The sequence below is a fragment of the Condylura cristata genome, unplaced genomic scaffold (genome assembly GCF_000260355.1).
Source record: "Condylura cristata isolate star-nosed mole 26May11 unplaced genomic scaffold, ConCri1.0 scaffold00023, whole genome shotgun sequence".
Lineage (NCBI taxonomy): Eukaryota > Metazoa > Chordata > Mammalia > Eulipotyphla > Talpidae > Condylura > Condylura cristata.
Genome location: NW_004567124.1, coordinates 15,601,091 through 15,621,324, shown reverse-complemented (window position 1 = coordinate 15,621,324; position 20,234 = coordinate 15,601,091). Strand labels below are relative to the sequence as shown.

Below are 20,234 nucleotides of genomic sequence, written 5' to 3'. Positions count from 1 at the left end.
TCTGTTCCCCACTCTGCCTCTGATGAAGCCTCTCGCTGCCCCTGAGCCGCCGGCCTGTACCCCAGTTCTGTATGCACAAATAAATAAATCTTTAAAAAAAATGTAAAATTCTAAATTCATGGATTCCATTATTAAAAATGAAAAAATGAGTAGGTAAGGAATGCATGTGTTCAAATTCCCTTTAGCAAAATCACAACTAAATTTATAAGAATACCTTATAGTCCTGATTGCATTCATGTTGCATAGATTATAGTTTGATATTCTATAAAGCAAAAAGTTTGTTTGAATTATCTAACTTCAACTAAGCTAAATTTTGTCCAGCATACTAGTAGGTTCCTGATAAATAACTGTTAGCTGGGTGGCTACATTCATTGATGGTGATCATGGATTAGGACCTAGTAAATGAGAACCTTGTAAGTTAATTAAAAAAAAAAAAAAGCTAAATCAATGACAAAACTGAATAGAAGTGTGAGCAATGTTTTGGAAGGTATGTTTGCATTTAGTACAAAGGAGAGCTATTTATATTAGAAATTTGGAAAGATAACATTGTCTCTGTTCTTGCTAAATAATATATATATGTAATGTTCATATAGAATGCAATAATATATAGAATGCATAACATATGCATATAGGTACAAAGATTAGGAAAAGTTATGTATGTGTATACATATTTATAGATGTTATTACTCGCTTCAATGGATCATCATTTGTATGTATTAAAAACCCTATATTATATAAGAGTCTCAAAATATTTCTCTTTACAATGAGACAGGGTATTTTATCATATTAACTATGGAATGTTGAAAATGCTTACTAATCTTTTTTTTTTTTATCTAGAGATTTCTGTTTACTGTAGCTATTATTGCAGCTAAAAAACAACTTAGATCTATCTCCTAGAACTTATAAACTCTAGTGATTTATATTATAAACAAGGTGGAAGCAGGGGCTTCTTTTTTCTTTAGTTCTCTTTGTGTTTGAAGTCAAATAAAAGCATAGCTTGGATATTTTGTGAAGTGCTACGTAAGTTTTCTGTAAAGCAATTTACCACATATGTTTTCTTCTAGGAAATTTATAGTGTCAGCACCATCAAGTCTTGAATCCATTTGAGTTTATTTTTGTATAGAACATAAAATAGTGGCCAGGATTTGTACTTTTGCACATTTCTGTCTGGGTTTCCCACCACAATTATTGAAGAGATACTGTAATTTCCTTATTGTATATTCTTGACTCCCTTATTGTGAATTCATTGATCATACACGTGTGGGTTTATTTCTGGGCTCTCTATATGGTCTACTCATCTATGTGTATGTTATATGTCGATACCCTACTGCTTTTGAGTTCCACAGCTTAGAATAGAATTTAAATTAAGGGACCATAATGCTTCCAGATTACTTTTCTTGAAATTGCTTTGGATATTGAGAGTCTTTTGTAATTTCATACAAATTTTTAGGATTTTATGTCTTTTTGTGAAGCATGCCATTGTAGTTTTGACAAGTATTGCAGTATTGCATTGAATTTGTAGATTGTGAATTCTTAAGTAAATTTTGCATCATTTGCCCATTTGATAATATGGCTGCAACTATGTATCCTTTAAAAAATTATTTTTAAATGCATAAAATATTTATAAGAAAATAAGTAATATATAAATTGGTGCAGTAATATAGTTTTAAATGACATTTCAAATTTCAAAATTATTAAGCTCATAAAAAGGAAATATAGAGAAAATGCCCTTAAGGTTTCTGACCTATATTTGATTATATCTCATTCAATTAAAGGGAATAGAATATAGTTACATAGGTTTTCTTTATTAACATTATTTAATTAATGCAAGTTTCCTTCAGAATTCCTCATACCTGTTCATAGACGAAATGAGTCAATGGGGAATCTCATTTCTTTTTAGTATGCTATATTTATCTTGATTAGGTACATTTTAACTAAGATGATAACATCAATCACACTTAAAGCAGTATTAATATTTAACTTCTCCACATTCATTTTTCAGTGAGTGCCATAACTCCACAGACCGAATCAAAGTCAGAGTGTGGGATGAAGATGATGACATTAAATCCAGAGTCAAGCAACATTTTAAGAAAGAGTCAGATGACTTTCTGGGACAAACGATTGTAGAAGTGAGGACCCTAAGTGGAGAAATGGATGTCTGGTACAACTTAGGTGATGATCTTTATATGTTTATTTGAAAAAAAAAATCTTACATAAATGTCAGTGTATATCTGGAAAGCATTATTTTTCCAGTGACTTATTATCATTGAAAACTAAGGGTAATAAGTATTCAATTGAAATAATTATTCAAATTCAGTGTTATTAAAAGATGGTAAATTTGAGATGAAAAGAAAAGCATCAGCTGCTTTTCTTGATATCCCACTCCTAATTTTTAATTAAAAAATGATAAATTCTAAAACTTTTACCAAATATATGATACAAGTAGTCACATAACACTGTCAATAACAAATAATACAACTACTAATCTTCATTCCTTTGGGTCACTTAAAATTCTCATGATCATGCCACTTGCAGCATCATGGATGGAGCTAGAAGGAGTAATGATCAGTGAAATAAGTCAGATGGATAAAAGAAAATCATCGATGGATCGATGGCTTCATTTATAGGAGGAATATAGGGGAGCCAAATAAGACATGGGTGGGGAGACAATAACAATACAAATGCAACAGAACAAAATCAATTATAAACCAGAGACATTCTGGAAAGGTTGGAAGGGATTGGAAGGCCGTAGGGAGGAGCACAGGACACTGTGATGATGGTACACAGGAGAATCGGTGTAGGAAATTCTATAGAGTCTATACCTGGGGGGGGGGAGTAAGTATTGTTTAAAAATGAATAGTGATGTAAAATATATATAAATATATTAATTTTAAAAATAAGTTTTGAAACATATATGTTTGCTCTCTTTCAAATGATGCTATAAAAGTAGACTTTAGTTGGCAAAAGCAATAATACATAAACTTATGATGATAAAATTGTTGTGACCATGTTTCATTGGCATGAATTATTTTTAATTATGTTTATTGAGGTAAAGTTGGTTTACTTCATTGTGTCTGCTTTCTGGATTGTAGGTTTAAACCTCTACAAATGTATATTTTTATACCATAGCCACCACTATTGCCCTAGTATTCTTCCACTGTGTTCCAGTGGGCCCACTCCCTACCACAACCCTACCCAGACTTCCTCTCCCTCTGATTACCTCAGTTTTTCAGAGTTGAAGTGTTTATTATTGATTTAACTTTACTGACCCTTTGTTTAGTTTCTCTGTATTCCACATATAAATGATTTTTACCTGCCATTTTATTTTGGTACTTCTACATTTTGGCACAAACTTGTTTACATCAGTTATAATTATCAACTCCCATATTTTGTTCAGACATACTAGTTCTCATGCTGAAATTGTCCTTCAGTCTATGGAGGGGTAATACCGTCCAAGACAACATGTAAGCTTTTGATTTTTACCTTGTTTTGTTTTGTTTTATGCCTTCATTGTTGGTGTGTAGCCAAAAGAGAATGAACACAGAGAGTCCTATTAAATATTAACCATGAAAAAAACAGACATTCCATAAGAATAAAGGTACCCTCTTAATTTAACCTTATCTTGCTAAAAGTGGTTATGTTTAGAAAGAGTCAATTAAAAGAGCCTCCAACACTGACATTTTTTGTGTCTCTGTCTTATGTTTTACTTGTGAAATGAGTCTGTCGCTTTACATTTCATGTGTGAAGAGGGTATCAAGTCTAGGTCCTCTCTCTACAATCACACTGTGAATTTTGTGACATTACTTTCCTCTCAAAGCTTTTAAGTTCATATTGGACACATAAGCACTCACATCTTAGTTGACTGAACTGACTTCATATTTATTCCATTTAAATAGTTTATCCAATATTCATAAATAAACACAGGCTGTCCACTTTAGGTCTTTATGAATCACTGACAATGAAAACTATTAATGTATTTTTTGTTATTCTTACGCAGAGGTGTGGCTCACCTTTTCAAGCACAGAAAGAAAAGAAACTGTGCCAAGGGAGCTTCTAAATTAAATACATTTCTGATTATGTTTATACTGCAGTTATTTTGCCTTTAATTGCCCAATAATTTATTGTATATACTGATAAAGTGCACAGATAAGTGTATCAGAGTGACAGATTCTTATTAAATATATCAATGTGAAGTGTCCATATAATGCATTTTGACAACCAAAAATGATACAATAGGCACACTACTTTAAATTGTATTTAGAGGAATCATTTACACTAATAATGTAACCTAATCTAGGAACAAATGTCTTTACTCATGTAAGCTTTATCTTAAGATTTTGAAAACTTGTATGAAAAATAGGGTATGGGAAATGAGTTTTACTGTTTGTTTTTTGCTTCCTCAGAGAAACGGACAGATAAGTCAGCTGTATCTGGGGCCATTCGATTGAAAATCAATGTGGAAATAAAAGGAGAAGAGAAGGTTGCTCCATATCATATACAGTATACATGTTTACATGAGGTGAGCATATTTAGTTGTTTTAAGAATACCTGGAAAAGAAATTGTTGTTAATTATGGTTCATGAAAGAAGATATTTGGTTTAAAAATATAATTGAATTAGGCTTCTGCAATTGTTCCTACACTTTTTATTCTAGAGGATCATGTAGCCTATGTATATGATACCAGAAAAGGTCGTCCTTTAAGGAATATTTAGAAACAAGCACATGAACTAGGCATTTATAAATTATTCAAAAACATTATAATGAATAAGTAAGCCAAGTTGTATTACTGTTATTTTCATAAATGCCTACTTTCATTAGGCATGCATTGAAGAAATGAGTCATGACATACTACGAAGCATTAAACATAAAGTACTTTACAAGGAGACAGTCCAAATCATGACTGTTAATTGAGTTAGTGCTCAGATTTTATTAAATTTTTGATTAGATTTATTGCATATAACTAGAAATTTTAATATTAAAATATTAAAATGTGTCTGTGACATTTGGAAGGCAGTATAATGGCAGTAATCTTTTTCTGTGTACAACAAAGGATTTCATGAACATTGAACCCACCTTCATTTTTACCATCCTTTCTAAAAATACATGTTCTAGAGTACCAGAATGTAGTCACCTACCCAAGGATAGTGGAGAATACATTCAATCTAAAAGTAGGGCCTGGGCCTGGGTGGCTTGGAGAGAGATAGAGATCATCCAATTTGAACCCAAAGGACAGATTCACCAGCCTTTTGTTTCTCAGTGTAGACACATAGAAAAATAATCTTGAGTCTTTACTGGGGATGCTTTACATCTGAGAAAACCAGGTGAGGCTGAGGATTGCATCTTTCACCATATTCAAAGTCATAAAAATAATGCATCTTTCTGAGACACAGAAAGATATCTGAAACAATTTTGGCTCTTTGTACCTGATTTTCCAAAAAAAAATATATATATGTATATATACATACACACACACATACATACACACACATACACACACACATACACACAGAGAGACACGCCCACGTATGTACACATATATGACACATATATATGACAAGTTATGTGTGTAGTTGTATATCCATTTTATAAAAAGGGAATAAAGCACTGCATTTAAGTCATTTACATATTACTCAGTAGTTATTATAGTACATAGGCTTAAGTTCCTAACTATAGTCCGACCAGTGGTATTCCTTTAAGAAATGTGGTTAAATTTTCAGACTAATGAAAAGAAATTGCTTGATTTCCAGAATGGGAAAGGAACTTGGTCTTAAAGCATGGCAGAAAAGATTCAGGATGAAAGGAAGAGTTTAAGGCTTAGCTTTTTGGAATCTTTCCTCCTGGTCAAGAACCAAAAATAACATATAGTTGAAAGTTCCCTTCAGTGTACCACACTGCATGCACAAGTTATGAAACTTGTAAGATGCACAAAGGAATTATTGGTAGCATATGGACATAAAACATGAAAAAAATTACTTATTCTAAAATGATTTTGTATTTATGAAGCATTTGAATCATTGATTTTTATATAGACCCACACAGAAATTAAAGCAGAATTTACATAAAGTTTAGATGAACTAGAATAAAAATCCAAGGTATTTCTATTGCTTATAGATGTTGATGAAACATCAAATGCAAGTGTAATTTACTGAAAGTTATAGTTAAATATTTCTGATGTAATCTGACGAATTATTGAACAATTGAAAACCACTTACTTTTAGAATCTGTTCCATTATTTGACTGAAGTGAAATCTAATGGTGGAGTGAAAATCCCAGAGGTCAAAGGGGATGAAGCCTGGAAAGTTTTTTTTGATGATGCATCCCAAGAAATAGTTGATGAATTTGCCATGCGTTATGGGATCGAATCCATTTATCAAGCTATGACGTAAGTACTGTAACCCATTTATTATGTTTAAAAAAAAAACTGCTAAAACCTAAAAAAGAAAAGTAAGCATTCATCTTCTAATTCAAATGAAATTCATATTCTGGATAAGACAAATTTAATGTGCCAGTTTTGTGATGGCTATCCTACTATTTTGATGAGGTTGAGTTTAGACTGAGTTCAGGTCACTTTTACCTATTGAACAAAATTTTCCTTGTCAATAACTTTAACTCTGTACAGTACAATTTTACTTTTGAAATTTTCCATTTTACCAGATTAATATTCTTTGTCAACAAAATTCCTAAAAAAAAGTGCAGCCAAGACATGCCATCTCTGCTTGCTATTTATTGGCTGATCATTAATTGTTAAAATTAATTTTTTGGAGAAATTACACATCTGTTTTATATCAATGCTAAAATCCTGTAAATTCACGATAAAGGGTGACAATAGAGTTACTTAGTGGGACACTTGACTTCTATTCAAGGCTTCACAAACTGAAATTTGAATCTTTTATTACTGCTTTCTAAAATGTTTTAGGTAGGTGATGGAAACTCACTCTAATTTGGAATTGAATGAATCAGAAGTAGAAGTTGTTTCTTAGAATTGCATTTATTCTCAACTTCTCTTTGCATATCTCTGCATGTCAGAAGTTTTTAGTAATCAAAAATAAACAAAGTGGAACTGAAATATTTAATTAAGCTGTTATATGTATCTACTTTACCATTTATGCTGTATTTAAAGTATGACTCAGTGATTGATTATTTTTCTAATTTGAGGAAGATACAGAGTATTGACATTCTTCACTAGGGGTGTCAAATACAACTTTCATTCCTTTAAAACATGTTTTAAAAATGGTGCTTTTGCAGTTGAACTTAACTTATTGTTGACCAATGAAATATTTGATGTTCCTGTTCACAGGTAGTTTAGTTTAGAAGGTAAAATTTAATTTACTTTTTGAAGATGAATTAGTGCAGAGATAGAGGAAGTGTGTATTAAGTCATCCGCTGGTTGTAAATTATTAAATTTTCCTTTTGTGCATTTCTTCTAAGAGGAAAACTTGATCCATTTTGCTGGTAAATAATCTGATTAATAATACAAAATTTCCCAGTACTCCAGGTTACCTCCTACCTAATGTAAATGCTCACTCATCTTACCACAGATTGTCTTACATCTTTTGTTTTGGAGCATTTATGAAAAGGAGGGACAGGATTGAATTCTCCCTGTTTCAATAAGTGATTAATCAAACACTTGGAAGTTTGGTTTCCACATGGCAAATGCAATTATTCATCAATAAAAAAAGCGATTTATCAAGTTATGACAGTAAGAGTGAGCATCTGTGCTCTTTTAAAAAGAGTATGCCTTTCTACAGATCTTAACTCATGAGTTAAAGCATAGAACCTTTTGCATCTTAAGATGTGAGGAGCTCTTGATTTTTGTCTTACTTATGCAAATATATATGTTGATAATGTTTCAGAAACCAACTCTTCACCTCTGAAATCATAGATGGAATTTCACAGCAGATATTAAGAAATAAATCATCCTCTGGAGATGCTATCTAACAAGCAAATATACTTTATTAGAATGTTTAAGGATTCTTACATGTATAATAAAATAAAGCCCATGGCCTTTCATTAAGCTGAGTTTCTGTTAGACTACAGTCATGCTTCCATAATAACAAAATAGGGAAAAAAATAGGTCTTTTTTTTTTTTAATAAACCTTGGGATGTTTAACTGGCAGCATATTCTTTGGCATTGGTCATCGAAATCTAATTCACATCTAATTCACACTTTAACTATAACTTCTAGGATAAAATTTACTTTAAAGCTACTAGTCTGTTTTAGCTACTTGATTCATAGGTTGCTTTTGAAAAGACTGCTGCCTCTCTATCCCATACTATCTACGGAAGCTCTATGGTCAAGTTGCAAATTCTGATTTTTCCCCTGTCCCTCTGGTTTTTCTGTACTTGTTATATAAGTGAAGCCATCCAATATTTATCTTTCTCTTTCTGACATACTTTGCTAAGCTCTATCCCTTCCAGTCCCATTCATGTTGCTATAAATAGTATTAGTGTATCTTTTTTGATCACTAAGTAGTATTCCATTATGTTACATACCACATCTTCTTGATCCATTCATCTGTATTGGGGAACTTAAGTTATTATCATATCTTGGCTATTATAAATAGTGTGTTGTAATAAACATAGGAGTGCAGGTTTCCTTTCAAGTTAGTGTTTCTGTTCTTTAAGTAGATTCCTAAAATTGGAATGGCTGAGTCATATAGTAGATCTATTTTTAGTGTTTTAAGGAGCCTCCACATAGCTTTGCCTAATAGCTGAACCAGTTTCCATTCCCACCAGCTGACACAGATTTTTTTTTTAAAAGATTTATTTATTTATTCATATAGAGCCAGGGTACAGGCCAGAGATGCGGAGGGTGAGAGGATTCACCAGAGACAGAGAGGGGAGCAGAACAGGGGAATCGATGAAGTACACTGCTGAGGGGAGCAGCGGGCGGGTCAGGAGAGGTCTGCCACACCATGTGGTCTCCTCCGGAGCAGGCGGGGATCGAACTCATGCGGAAATGGCTTAAGCTTCTTAGTACTGTGCTTTAACCCGCTGCGCCACCAGGGAGGGCCCTGACACAGATTTTTACACATCCTCGTCAGCATATGTTGTTTCTGTTTTTGTTTTTTTTAATATGGGCCCATCTCACAGGTGTAAGGCAGTATCTTATTGTAGTTTTGATTTTCATTTTCGTGATCATAAGGGATGTTGAACACTTTTTCATACACAGTACTACTTTTTAATCTATTTTACTTGATCAGGTACTTTTTGAAGGGATGATTTGCAGTAGGAACACAGTCATTCATTTAAAAATGCCAATTGGGCTTTTGTTTCCCCTGCTTCCACACGCTTAGAATAATTTAGGTAATATAGGAACTCAGCCTTTGAAAGGAAACAACTTTGACAGAGATAATTTAGAAACAAGAAAGCTTGCCTTGGTGGTAAACTTGCATAAATAAAGGACACACATGAACCAGAGCAGACACTTTGCAAGTTGAAAATTTGTAGACTACTGTATCTTACTAAAGGATCCCTTACTCTCACCCTTTGGTCCCTTTTTCTGGCCATCCTTAGTAAAATGAGATTATATCCAGTAGATTTCAGTGTTGATGGGAGTAAATAATGCTTGTGCTTGCATTCAGAAACACATGGCAGTTAAAACTTATTGAAGTACACCTTCTAATAGTCCTTTAATTTTTCAGTTGGAGAAACTGATTCTATGAGTGAAGTTACATTTCTAAGATTACTGAATAGGACTAGGATTAGAATAGGACTAAGATTAGAATGAATCATCTCTGTACAATGGTACTTGTGACTCTAAATGAGTCACTCAGAACCTCTCTCTACCCCACACATAGTCAAAAAAAGCATTTTTTAACCATTTCTTTAAGGTTTCTTGAAGAGTAACCTTGCTTCTTAAGTGACACCTTTCCTTCTTTAAAAATGTGTCTCTTGTTTTCCTTCAATTATGTAATAATGTGTCTTTTGATGCATACCACTTGACGCAAAATGCTTAATGCAGAATGCTTAACGCAAGGTATCTTGTGTCTAAGGTGAATATTTTAAAATAAATTCTAGGAGATGACAATTACTTCCTAAACATTGTATCTTTACTCTTCAGGTATATTGAAAAATGTTCAACTAATTCTGACCAAATTGAAAGGGTCATATTTGTAACTTGAACTGCTTACTCCTTTGTTTTACCAAACAATAAAAATTGTTGATTACAATTTTAAGATACAAAAAATGTCATAATTATGCTAATCTGATACTGAACTTATTGGAAAAGTGTAGCCAGAAGAAAAGTAACATTACGTGAAAATTTGGACTTCATTTTTTTTTTAATGAATGTAGTATATTGTTTTATACCCTTACTGAGATTTTGACAGTATGTAATTGCTCCCCTCAGATGTGGTCACTACAGCTCTACCATCGACAAAGAACCTAAAATCTCTGCCAATCACTTGTGTTCTTTACCTACTCCTCACCCTTTTTCTCATCTCAACCTCCTTCCTCTCATCTCCTCTACTCTTCTTAGATACTTCAGGCCTATGGTCAGTTTTCAAGGGATGGTTTTAAAAAGTTTGTCAGCCCTTTGTTTAGTTTCTCTATATGCTGCATATAAGTGACACTATTCAGTATTTCTCTCTCCTTTTGTTTTATTTCACTTCGCAGTTAATCACTTTCAGCTCCCACTCATGGTATCACGAATGGCATGAGTATTACTCAGAATTTTAATCCTGAGTAATCTTCCATTGTGAATATATATTCTATAACTTTTTGATTCACTCATCTGTTTTTGAATGTATATATTATGACATTGTTATTTTTGTGTGTGTGCAGTGTATGCATTTATGCTTTCTCCTTCTCATAAAATTCCCACCACCAGTTCACCCAAGAGGCATCATCACAGTCCCTTGTGCTCTTCTCTCACCTGTTTTGGTCCCTCTTCCTCTCGCTCCCTTGCAGAATGTCTCTGATTTATGGTTGTCTGCTAGTTTTTTTTTTTTTTAATTATTGCTATTTATCCTTGACCCCTTATTTAGATCCCTATATTCCTCCCATAAGTGAAGCCATCTGATATTTTTCTTTTCCTTTCTTTTTTACATATCTTGACTATTTTAAATTGTGCTATAGTAAACGTAGGCATGCAAGTTTCCTTTCAAATTAGTGTTTTTGGGATAGATATCTAAGAGTAAAATCGGTGTATCATATAGCAGATCCATTTTTAGTTATTACATTTTCAAGATAGTTGTTATTATATTAGATTTTCAAGATCATTCCATAAATATCTTTAATTCTTGATAGATTTTATTTTGTGAAATTAACCTGGTGACTGCTTCATAGTAAATTTATATTTTATTGCATATTTACTCATTAACCATAAATTAGTAAATTCTATGATAAATTTTGAAAGAACTTTACATATACACTTACGATTACATCATTCTTCCTTTTAGTATAATGGTTTCTATCTCCTCTTAGGTGTATTCCCCATAATTCCCACCACCACTTCACCTGTGCACCATCACCAAGACCCTTGAGCTTTTCCTCTCCTATTTTGATCACTCTCCCTCCACCTGCCCTGTAGAAATAACCATTTTTGGATGATTTGACTTCCACAAAAATGTTGTTTAATAACTCTTTTAATCAAAATCAAAATATGATTTATGATTTTGGTAATAAAGTGTGCTAATCATAAATTAATTTTAAAATACAGAATGCAGTTCTTAATAGCAAAAATCTATAATTCCACCCAAAGTAGCTCTATAACTATTTAGTTAACAATGTGTAATAAGTGATTGGCTATATTTTTATAATTTATTTTAATTATTTGTACATCATTCTTTATTCTGTGCATTTTTTTCATCTCAGTTCTAATCCCTGTGGGCTTCCTACCACCAATTCACCCTTGCGTCATCACCATAGTCCTGTGTACTCTTTGCACCCCAGTTGTTGTTGCTGTTGTTTTTATGCATACAGAACTAGGGCACAGGCCAGAGGTACAGGGGTGGTGAGAGGATTCACCCATCAGAGTGGGGAGCAGAACAGTCAGATTGATGAAGTACACTGCTGAGGGGAGCAGCGTGCGAGACAGGAGAGGTCTGCGCCATGTGGATCACCTCCCTGGTGAACTTGCACCAAAGCTCCCTCTAGCTTTGCAATGCTGTGCTTTAACCTGCTGCTCCCTTCCAGGAGGGCCCCACCCCAGTTTTGATCCCATTCCCCTTTTCACCCCATAGTATGTCTCTAATTTTTGTTCATTGTTTTCATTTTTATGTTATTACATTTGCTTCTCTCTCTTCCCACACCACCCCTGCCCACTTCTTTATCTTCCTGCTATGAGTGAAACCATCTTGTATTTTTCTTTCTGGCTTATTTCACGAAGCATGAACCTTTCCAGCTCTATCCATATTGCTGCAAAAGGCATGAGTTTATCTTTTTTGATTGCTGAGTAATATTCTACTGTGTATATGTACACATCATCTTAATTCAGTCATCCATTTTTGGGCATTTGGCTGTTTCCATGTCTTTCCAATTGTAAATATTGCAGCAATAAACATGGGGGTGCAGGTGTCTTTTTGAATCATTGTTTTTTTGTCCTAGGGATTGCTGGGTCATATGGAAACTCCATTTTTAGCAGTTTGAGAAACCTCCAAACAGTTTTCCATAGTGGTTGCATTCCCACCAGCCATGCACCAACATTTGTTGTTGCTAGTTGTTTTAATATGTGCCATTCTCACTGGTGTGAAGTGGTATTTCATTGTGGTTTTAATTTGCATTTCCCTTATTACAAGTGATGTTGAACATTTTTTTCATATGCCTGTTGGACATCTGCATTTCCTCTTTGGGGAAGTGTCTCTTTAGCACTTCTACCCATTTTTTGATGGGGTTATTAAGTTTGTTTTTGTTGAGGTTCATCAGCTCTTTGTATATCTTTGTGATCAATCCTTTGTCATTAGTATTGTATGCAAATATTTTCTCCCAATCAGTGGGGTGCCTCTTTGTTTTGGGTAATGTCTATTTTGCTGTATAGAAGCTCTTTAACTTGATGTAGTCCCAGCTGTTTATCCTTTCCTTCACTATCCTTGCCTTGGGTGATGTATCTTTAAAGATGTTACTAACGTGTATGCCGGTAGTGTTCGCCCACTGTTTCTTCCAGATATTTTATGGTTTTGGGTTTTATGTCTAGTTGTTTAATTCACTTTGTGTTGTTTTTTGTGTGTGGTGTGAGGTAGTGATCTAGCTTCTTTTTTTGAACATAGCTGTTCAGTATTCCCAGTACCATTTGTTGAACAAACTTTCTTTCTTCCATTGCATGTTCTTTGCTCCTTTGTCAAAAATTAGCTGGTCATAAACCTGTAGGTTTTTATCTGGGTTTTCTATTCATATCCACTGGTCTGTATGCCTGTTCTTGTTCCAGTACCATGCAGTTTTTATTATTATGGCTTTGTACTATAACATGAATTCTGGGATTGTGATGCCTCCAGCGTCTTTCATTTTAGTGAGGAGAGTTTTGGCTATTCAAAGTTTTTATATGGTTCCATACAAATCTCGTCAATATTCTGTATATTTCTTGAAGAATGTCATTGAGATTTTTATTGGAATGGCATTAATTCTGTATATCACCCTTGATAGGATGCCCATTTTAATGATGTTAATTCTTCTGGTCCATGAACAGGGGATGTTTTTCTATTTCTTTGTGTCTTCTTGTATTTCTTTTATCAGTGTTTTATAGTTTTTGTGTGTGTGTGTGCGCATGTGTGTGTGTAGGTCTTTTACCTCTTTTGTTAGGTTTATTCCCAAGTATTTGATGTATTTGATTTTTGTTTCAATTGTAAAGGGTATTTTTTTGGTTGTTTTTTTTTTTTTTTTTCCCACTTCTGATTGGTTGTTTGTGTATAGGAAGGCTACTGACTTTTGTGTGTTGGTTTTATGTCCTGCAAACTTGCTAAACTGGTTAATTGTTTTGATTAGTTTTTCTGTGGAGCTTTTAGGGTTTTCCATGTATATTATCATATCGTCTGCAAATAAAACTAGTTTTACTGGGCCCTCCCCGGTGGCGCAGCAGGTTAAAGCACAGCACTAAGAAGCTTAAGCCACTTCCGCATGAGTTCAATTCCCACCTGCCCCGGAGGAGACCACATGGCATGGCAGACCTCTACTGACCTGCCCGCTGCTCCTCTCAGCAGTGTACTTCGCCCATCTGCCTGTTCTGCTCCCCTCTCTGTCTCTGGTGAATCCTCTCACCCTCCGCATCTCTGGCCTGTACCCTAGCTCTACATGAAAAAAAAAATCTTTAAAAAAAAATAGTTTTACTACTTCTTTCCTATTTGGACTCCTTATATGTCTTTTTCCTGCCTTATTGTTCTGACTAGGACATCCAGTATTATGTTGAAGAGCAATGGGGATAGTGCACATCCTTGCTTCTTTCCTGATCTTACAGGAAAGGATTTCAGCTTTTCTCCATTGAGGATAATATTGGCTGTGGGTTTGTCATATATGGCTTTTATCACGTTAAGATATGTTCCTTCTATTCCCAGGATTTCGAGGGCCTTAAACAGGATCTTGAACTTTGTTGAATGCCTTCTTTGCATCTATTGATATGATGTGGCTTTTATTTTTTTTTGTCAGTTGATGTGATGGATTATATTAATTGATTTTCAAATGTTGAACCATCCTTGTGCCCCTGCAGTAAAACCTACTTGGTCGTGGTGTATTATTCTTTTAATGCATTGTTGGATTCTGTTTGCTAAGATTTTATTGAGGATTTCTGCATCAGTGCTCATTAGGGGTTGTTCTGAAGTTTTCTTGTATGTCCATGTTAGGTTTTGGTATCAGTGTGATGTTGGCTTCATAGAAAGTATTTGGTAGTTTTCCCTCTTCCTTGATTTTTGAATGAGCTTATGCAGGATAGGCACCAGTTCATTTTTGAAATTTGATAAAATTAATTTGTAAATCCATCTGGTCCTGCTTTTATTCTTGGGAAGGGTTTTAGTTACTGCTTCAATTTCTCTGCTTGTAATTGGTCTGTTTAGTTGTTCAATTTATTGAGTTGTTTGTGATTATAGAATTGTAGGAATTTGTCCATCTCTTCTAGATTATTGAATTTAATTGCATATGTTCTTAGTATTCTCTGATTAGTCCTTTGATTTCTGCTGTATTTGTTATGATTTTTTTCCTCTTTCAATTATGACCCTGTTTATTTGTGCTTTCTCCTATTTTTTTTTTCTTTATGTGCCTGCTAGGGATTTGTCTATTTTGTTTACATTTTCAAAGAACCAACTTTTAGTTTTGTTGATATTTGGATTGTTTTCCTAACTTCTGTTTCATTTATTTCTGTCTTCTGCTGTTTTTTTGGGTTACTTTATTGTTCTTTTTTCAGTTCTTTAAGATGGGTGATTAAATTGTGTCTTTGAGTTTTTTCTTGTCTCTTTATGTGACCTGTGTTGCTATATATTTTCCTCTTATAACTGCTTTTAATGTGTCCCATACATTTATCAGTTGTGTCCTCATTGTCATTCTTCTCAAGGTATTTTTTAACTTCTTCTTTGATCCCCTCATTAATCTAGTAGTCCTCTCGTAGTATGAGTTTAAATCTCCATGAGGTAGCTGGGTCTCTTGCCTTCTTCACATGGTTAATTTCTAATTTGATTCTTTCATTGTTAGAGAAGATAATTGGTCTGATTTCAATCTTAATGTACCTACTGATATTTGACTTGTGCTCCAGTATGAGGTCAATCCTTGAGAATGGATCCATGTGGATTTGAGAAGAATGTGTACTGTACTCAGATTTTTGGGGTGTTCTATAGATGTCTGTTAGACCCATGAAGCCTAGGTCCTTGTTTGGAGCTTTAGTTTCCTTGCTTATTTTTTTGTTTTGTTTATCTACCCATTGTTGAGAATGGCATATGAATTATCCTACTATGCTTGTATTTTCTATAATATGTTTTCATAGATGACAGTAATTTCCTATAATTTTAGTGCTCTTCATTGCATATATGTTGATGAGTGTTATGTTTTATTATTGTATTGTCCCCATAATCATAATGTAGTAGCCATCTGTATCTCTTCTAACCATTTTTAGTTTGAAGTCAACTTTATCTGATAGAAGAATAGCTGTCCCTGTCTTCATTTTTGGTCCATTTGTTTGTAGGATTGTTTTTACATCATTTTACTTTCAGTCTATTGTTATCTTTTGTAGTTTGATGTGTTTTCTGGAGACAGCAGAAGGTTGGGTTGTTTTTTAATCCAGCCTGCCACTTTGTGTCTCTTTATTGCTAGAGTTAGAACCATTTACATTTAGAGTTAATAGTGATACATTGGCACCTATATTTGTCATTTTATTTTTCTTTTTGTGTTTTTGTTCCTTGTTTTGATCTGTTCTTATTCATCCTTCTGTTGATTTTGGCTTAAGGACTTGTATTTTTTGGAGTGGGGGTTTCTTCATGACAAAGTTGTAGTTTCTGTTTGTCTGAGAATGTTCTTAACCTTTCTTCATAGAAGAAGGAGAGCTTTGCAGTATAAAGTATTCTTGGTTGGCATTTGATTTCTTGGAGTTTGTTGAATATGTTCCTCCATTCTCTTTTGCCCTTAGTGTTTCTTTGGAGAAGTTGATGTCAGCCTGATTGGTTTTCCTTTATAGGTTTCTTGTTTCTTCCCTCTCGTCATTTTCATAATTTTTTTCCTTGTCTTGGATTATTGGGAGCTTTACTGTTTTGTATCTTCCTGTCTTTCTTCTTCATCATGGTAGTTTGGTGTTCTTGCTTTGTGTATTTCTATTTTCATCTCCTGCATTTTAGGGAATTTCTCTTCAATTATCTCTGTGAATATTTTCTCAATTCCTTGGCTTTTCTCCTTGCCTTCTGGGAGACCTATAACCCTGATATTTCCTTTCCTCATGGTGTCAGGTAGCTTTTGAAGTGTTTCTTCATTCCTTTTGCTTTTTACTTCTCTTTATTTTTCTGTTTAGATTCTCATTTTTCTGTGTCTTCAAGTGTGCTGATTCATTTTTCCATTTCATCTACTCTGTTTTCTTGATTTTCCCAGCATTCCTTATCTCTTCTAGTAATCTTTTAATCTCCTGCATTCCTTTTATTTATTTTTAAAAAGTCTTATTTCATTCTTCAGTTCATTGATTATTTGTCTCATATCCATTTTTCCTTTCATCTTCTTTGTGTTTATTTATCATGATTCTAAATTTCCTGTCTGACAGGCTGAGCAATTTTTCTCTATCTCTGTTGATTTCTGGTAACTGGTCTTTCTGTGGTGAATTTTTCTTTTTTGGGCTTACTTGGATATTTGTGTTTTGTTCTTCTCCCTGTCATTTGTTTTCTAATGCTTTCTATGTGTTGAGACACTGTTGCTAGTATTGGCTGGCATTTCTTCTGGGAGCTCCTGGAGTGGCCAAGGGCTGGTATTCAGAACCGGTGAAGGACTAGTACACCAATCCTCCACAGGGGTGATGATGATGTGAGTATGGTGTTGAGTGCTGTGTCTGGTGTCTCCCTCTCTGTGTGTTTCTGCTGTTTTAAGGGGTGAGTGTGCTATTCCTAGTTTGTGATTGTGATTGGGGGCTGCATGTTCTTGGTGGCGGTGGTCCCTCTGTTACCTACTTTCATTAGGGAGGGCTTTGTGCTCCTTTTGGCAGTGGTCCCACCACTGGCCTGGTCTCCACTTCGGTTGAGGTACTATGCGCTAGTAGTGGCAACTCTGCCACTGTCCAACTTCTAGCTATAACTAAGAGGTGTGTACTGTCCATTACTGCAGAGGGACCCTGCCTGCTCCAGCAAGCTGCAGCCGTGCCTTGCTACCCTTCCTGTTACTGGCCCGAAGTTAAGTACAGGCTGTCAGGCCCTGCTTGGCCACTAAATCCTGGAGAGTGAAAATTAGCTTCCCTGTTCAGATCAGAGCCCCGCCTATTTCAGAGCCAGTGCCACACCCTGCACTCTTCTAGCTAATGGCCACTAGTTGAGTGCAGGCTGTCACACCCTACTGGGTACCCAAGGTCCTTTGTTTCTCCTTCTGAGGTTTTCAGATGTTTCAGTTTTCCCGGTTGCTTTCAATTTTTTTTTCCCCTTCCTCCTTTCTTTCCTTAATCAAGGTGTTCATGTTTGTAGGTAGGGGAATGTGGTCATGGTCCTGGTAAATATCTCCCTCTCATTTCTTCTTCCATTGCTTTCACTTTCCTCCTCTTTCCCCTGAGTAGCCAGTGATTGGCTATTTTGTTTTTCTGTATGTATATGTATATATGCCCAGATGTGTGTAAGTTGAGGTAATAATATAAAATGGTGTTTGCATCCTCTTTGCTTTGCAACTTACAGGGTTCCTTTGAAACCCTGTTTGCTGATGACCTGGTGATGTCAGCATTCACCTGAAGGTCTTAAACTGGAAATTTAGCATCTAAAAATTGTTCTCCTCTTTCCTATGTTTTTATTCAGTCAAAGCTGTCTTTTAAACAAGGAAAAGATGGTCACCTGCTATTATTGATGGCTTGTGACTTTATCTTTCTGGAAGTAACACAAAAGAGTTTGTTGTTAGTGAAAAAGAATCATAACCTCCCCCCACAAAAAAAAAAAAAAAAAAAAAAAAAAAAGAAATCCACAAATGTCCTATGAGGAGCAAAATTTTATAAAATTTCATAAAAGTTTTTAAATAATAAAAATTATTTAATGGCAAAATAGAAGAGTTATATAAATCCCGGGGTGTATATAGTATTCCTGATGTTCTTGCAGCCCTTTTCTTCTAACGAATGTCAAATTTCCTTTCCTACTCCCTCTTGCAAAAGCTGCCCTGCAATCTTGGGAGTGGTATACTTTAATGGATATGGATTGAGAGGTTTTGGGAAACAGAAAACAGCTCAGGCAGCAATTACCACAGAACAGGGGAGTGTTTGACAGCATTGCTGGCCAGAAGCCTGTGTCCCAAATCTCTGACTATAAATGGTTCCTAGAAATGTCCTTCCATTTCCTGTCTAGTGAGGTTAATATTTTAGGAGTTTAGATTCTCTGTAATCGCATAATATCTTGCAGTGGAGCCAGCTACCCTAATGCTAGGCAAATTCCTCCAAAGCACTGGAATATGCATTACTGGTAACCCTAACTTCAAGTTATATTTTTATAACTTAACCATTTTGGTTTTCCTGGCTATTTCCTTCAGTGACTCAGAGGCACAGGTAGTTAGCTACCTCCCATCATATTCCAGAAATAATCCTAGTTAAATTTTAATCAGAAAGTAAAATATTTTTTATTTCTCTAAGAGAAATACATGCCTAGTGCTCTGGAAAATGTAAAATGCTACTTAATATAGCCAGTATCTATAAGTAAAGATGAATACTATCAGTCTGCAGAATGGACAGCATTGCAGCATTCACTGCTGTGCACTTCAATGTATGTTCATAAAGCAGTTGAATGTTTTGACATACTTACTTGTTTATGGTAACCAAGAACATGTCCTGTGCACTCTAGATTTACATAAATGCCTTTGCTTAAGTTCCTTCCTTTCATTTTTTTAATTAAATAATGTTTTCTCCTTCAATTCCTGTGTATAAGAAAACACTGAGCTAAATGTGGGCTGATTAAGGTGACAACTAATCATGAACTAAAATCCTGGAGAAAAATAGACACATATACAGGTAATACACTTGAGGAAGAGGAGAAGGAATTGTAAGAGAAAGTATATGCTAGTGGTTAACTAAGTTGCATCACATTGAACTTCAATCCTTAATCATCTTACTTTCTGTGTAATTTTAGGTAAAAAAAAAAAGATGTGAACAGGGAATATATGTTTACTACAGTAAATTCAGGGAGTTAGACTCAGAAGCACTGGCAAGACTGAATAAAAGAAGCAATCAGTGTTCTCTTGCATGAGGCTGTTATGTTGTTCCAGATTGCAGAAACATATCCATAGTTCATATTTTGGAGGTCAGAAACAGTGTAATTCCTGTGATTTTTTTTTTTTTTAATCTCAAGAAGCAAAATAGCTTGTTCCTTCTGACTGCAGTATGTGATATCCTTAGTCATATTGAAAGCAAGGGCCAAAATGTCATCTCTGGCAGCTACAGTTCGTAAATTGTTTTTCTACTTTCAGTACCTACTCATTTTATTCCTTAGTTACACCACGTCAGTCATCTTTTCAAATTCATCTGATAATGTCATTTCCCTCTGCAAGAATCTCAGCTATGACATAGTCCACATGAAAAGTCATTCTCTTTAGCTAGAGAATAAAGAACCTGGTGTTGACCTACTGACCCATTTTACCTTCGTCCCTGGCATATCCTCACTTTTTTTTTT

At 34.6% G+C, this 20,234-nt stretch overlaps 1 protein-coding gene across 1 annotated transcript in view; it reads left to right on the top strand.

The window, feature by feature from the left end:
* Window positions 1-20,234, top strand: part of UNC13C (unc-13 homolog C (C. elegans)) — a 410,279-nt gene that overhangs the window by 196,627 nt on the left and 193,418 nt on the right. The window contains exons 10-12 of the mRNA XM_004687775.2: window positions 2,003-2,172; window positions 4,404-4,519; window positions 6,219-6,382. Of these exons, the coding sequence (XP_004687832.1) occupies window positions 2,003-2,172; window positions 4,404-4,519; window positions 6,219-6,382 (450 nt within the window). The remainder of the gene's footprint in view (window positions 1-2,002; window positions 2,173-4,403; window positions 4,520-6,218; window positions 6,383-20,234) is intronic.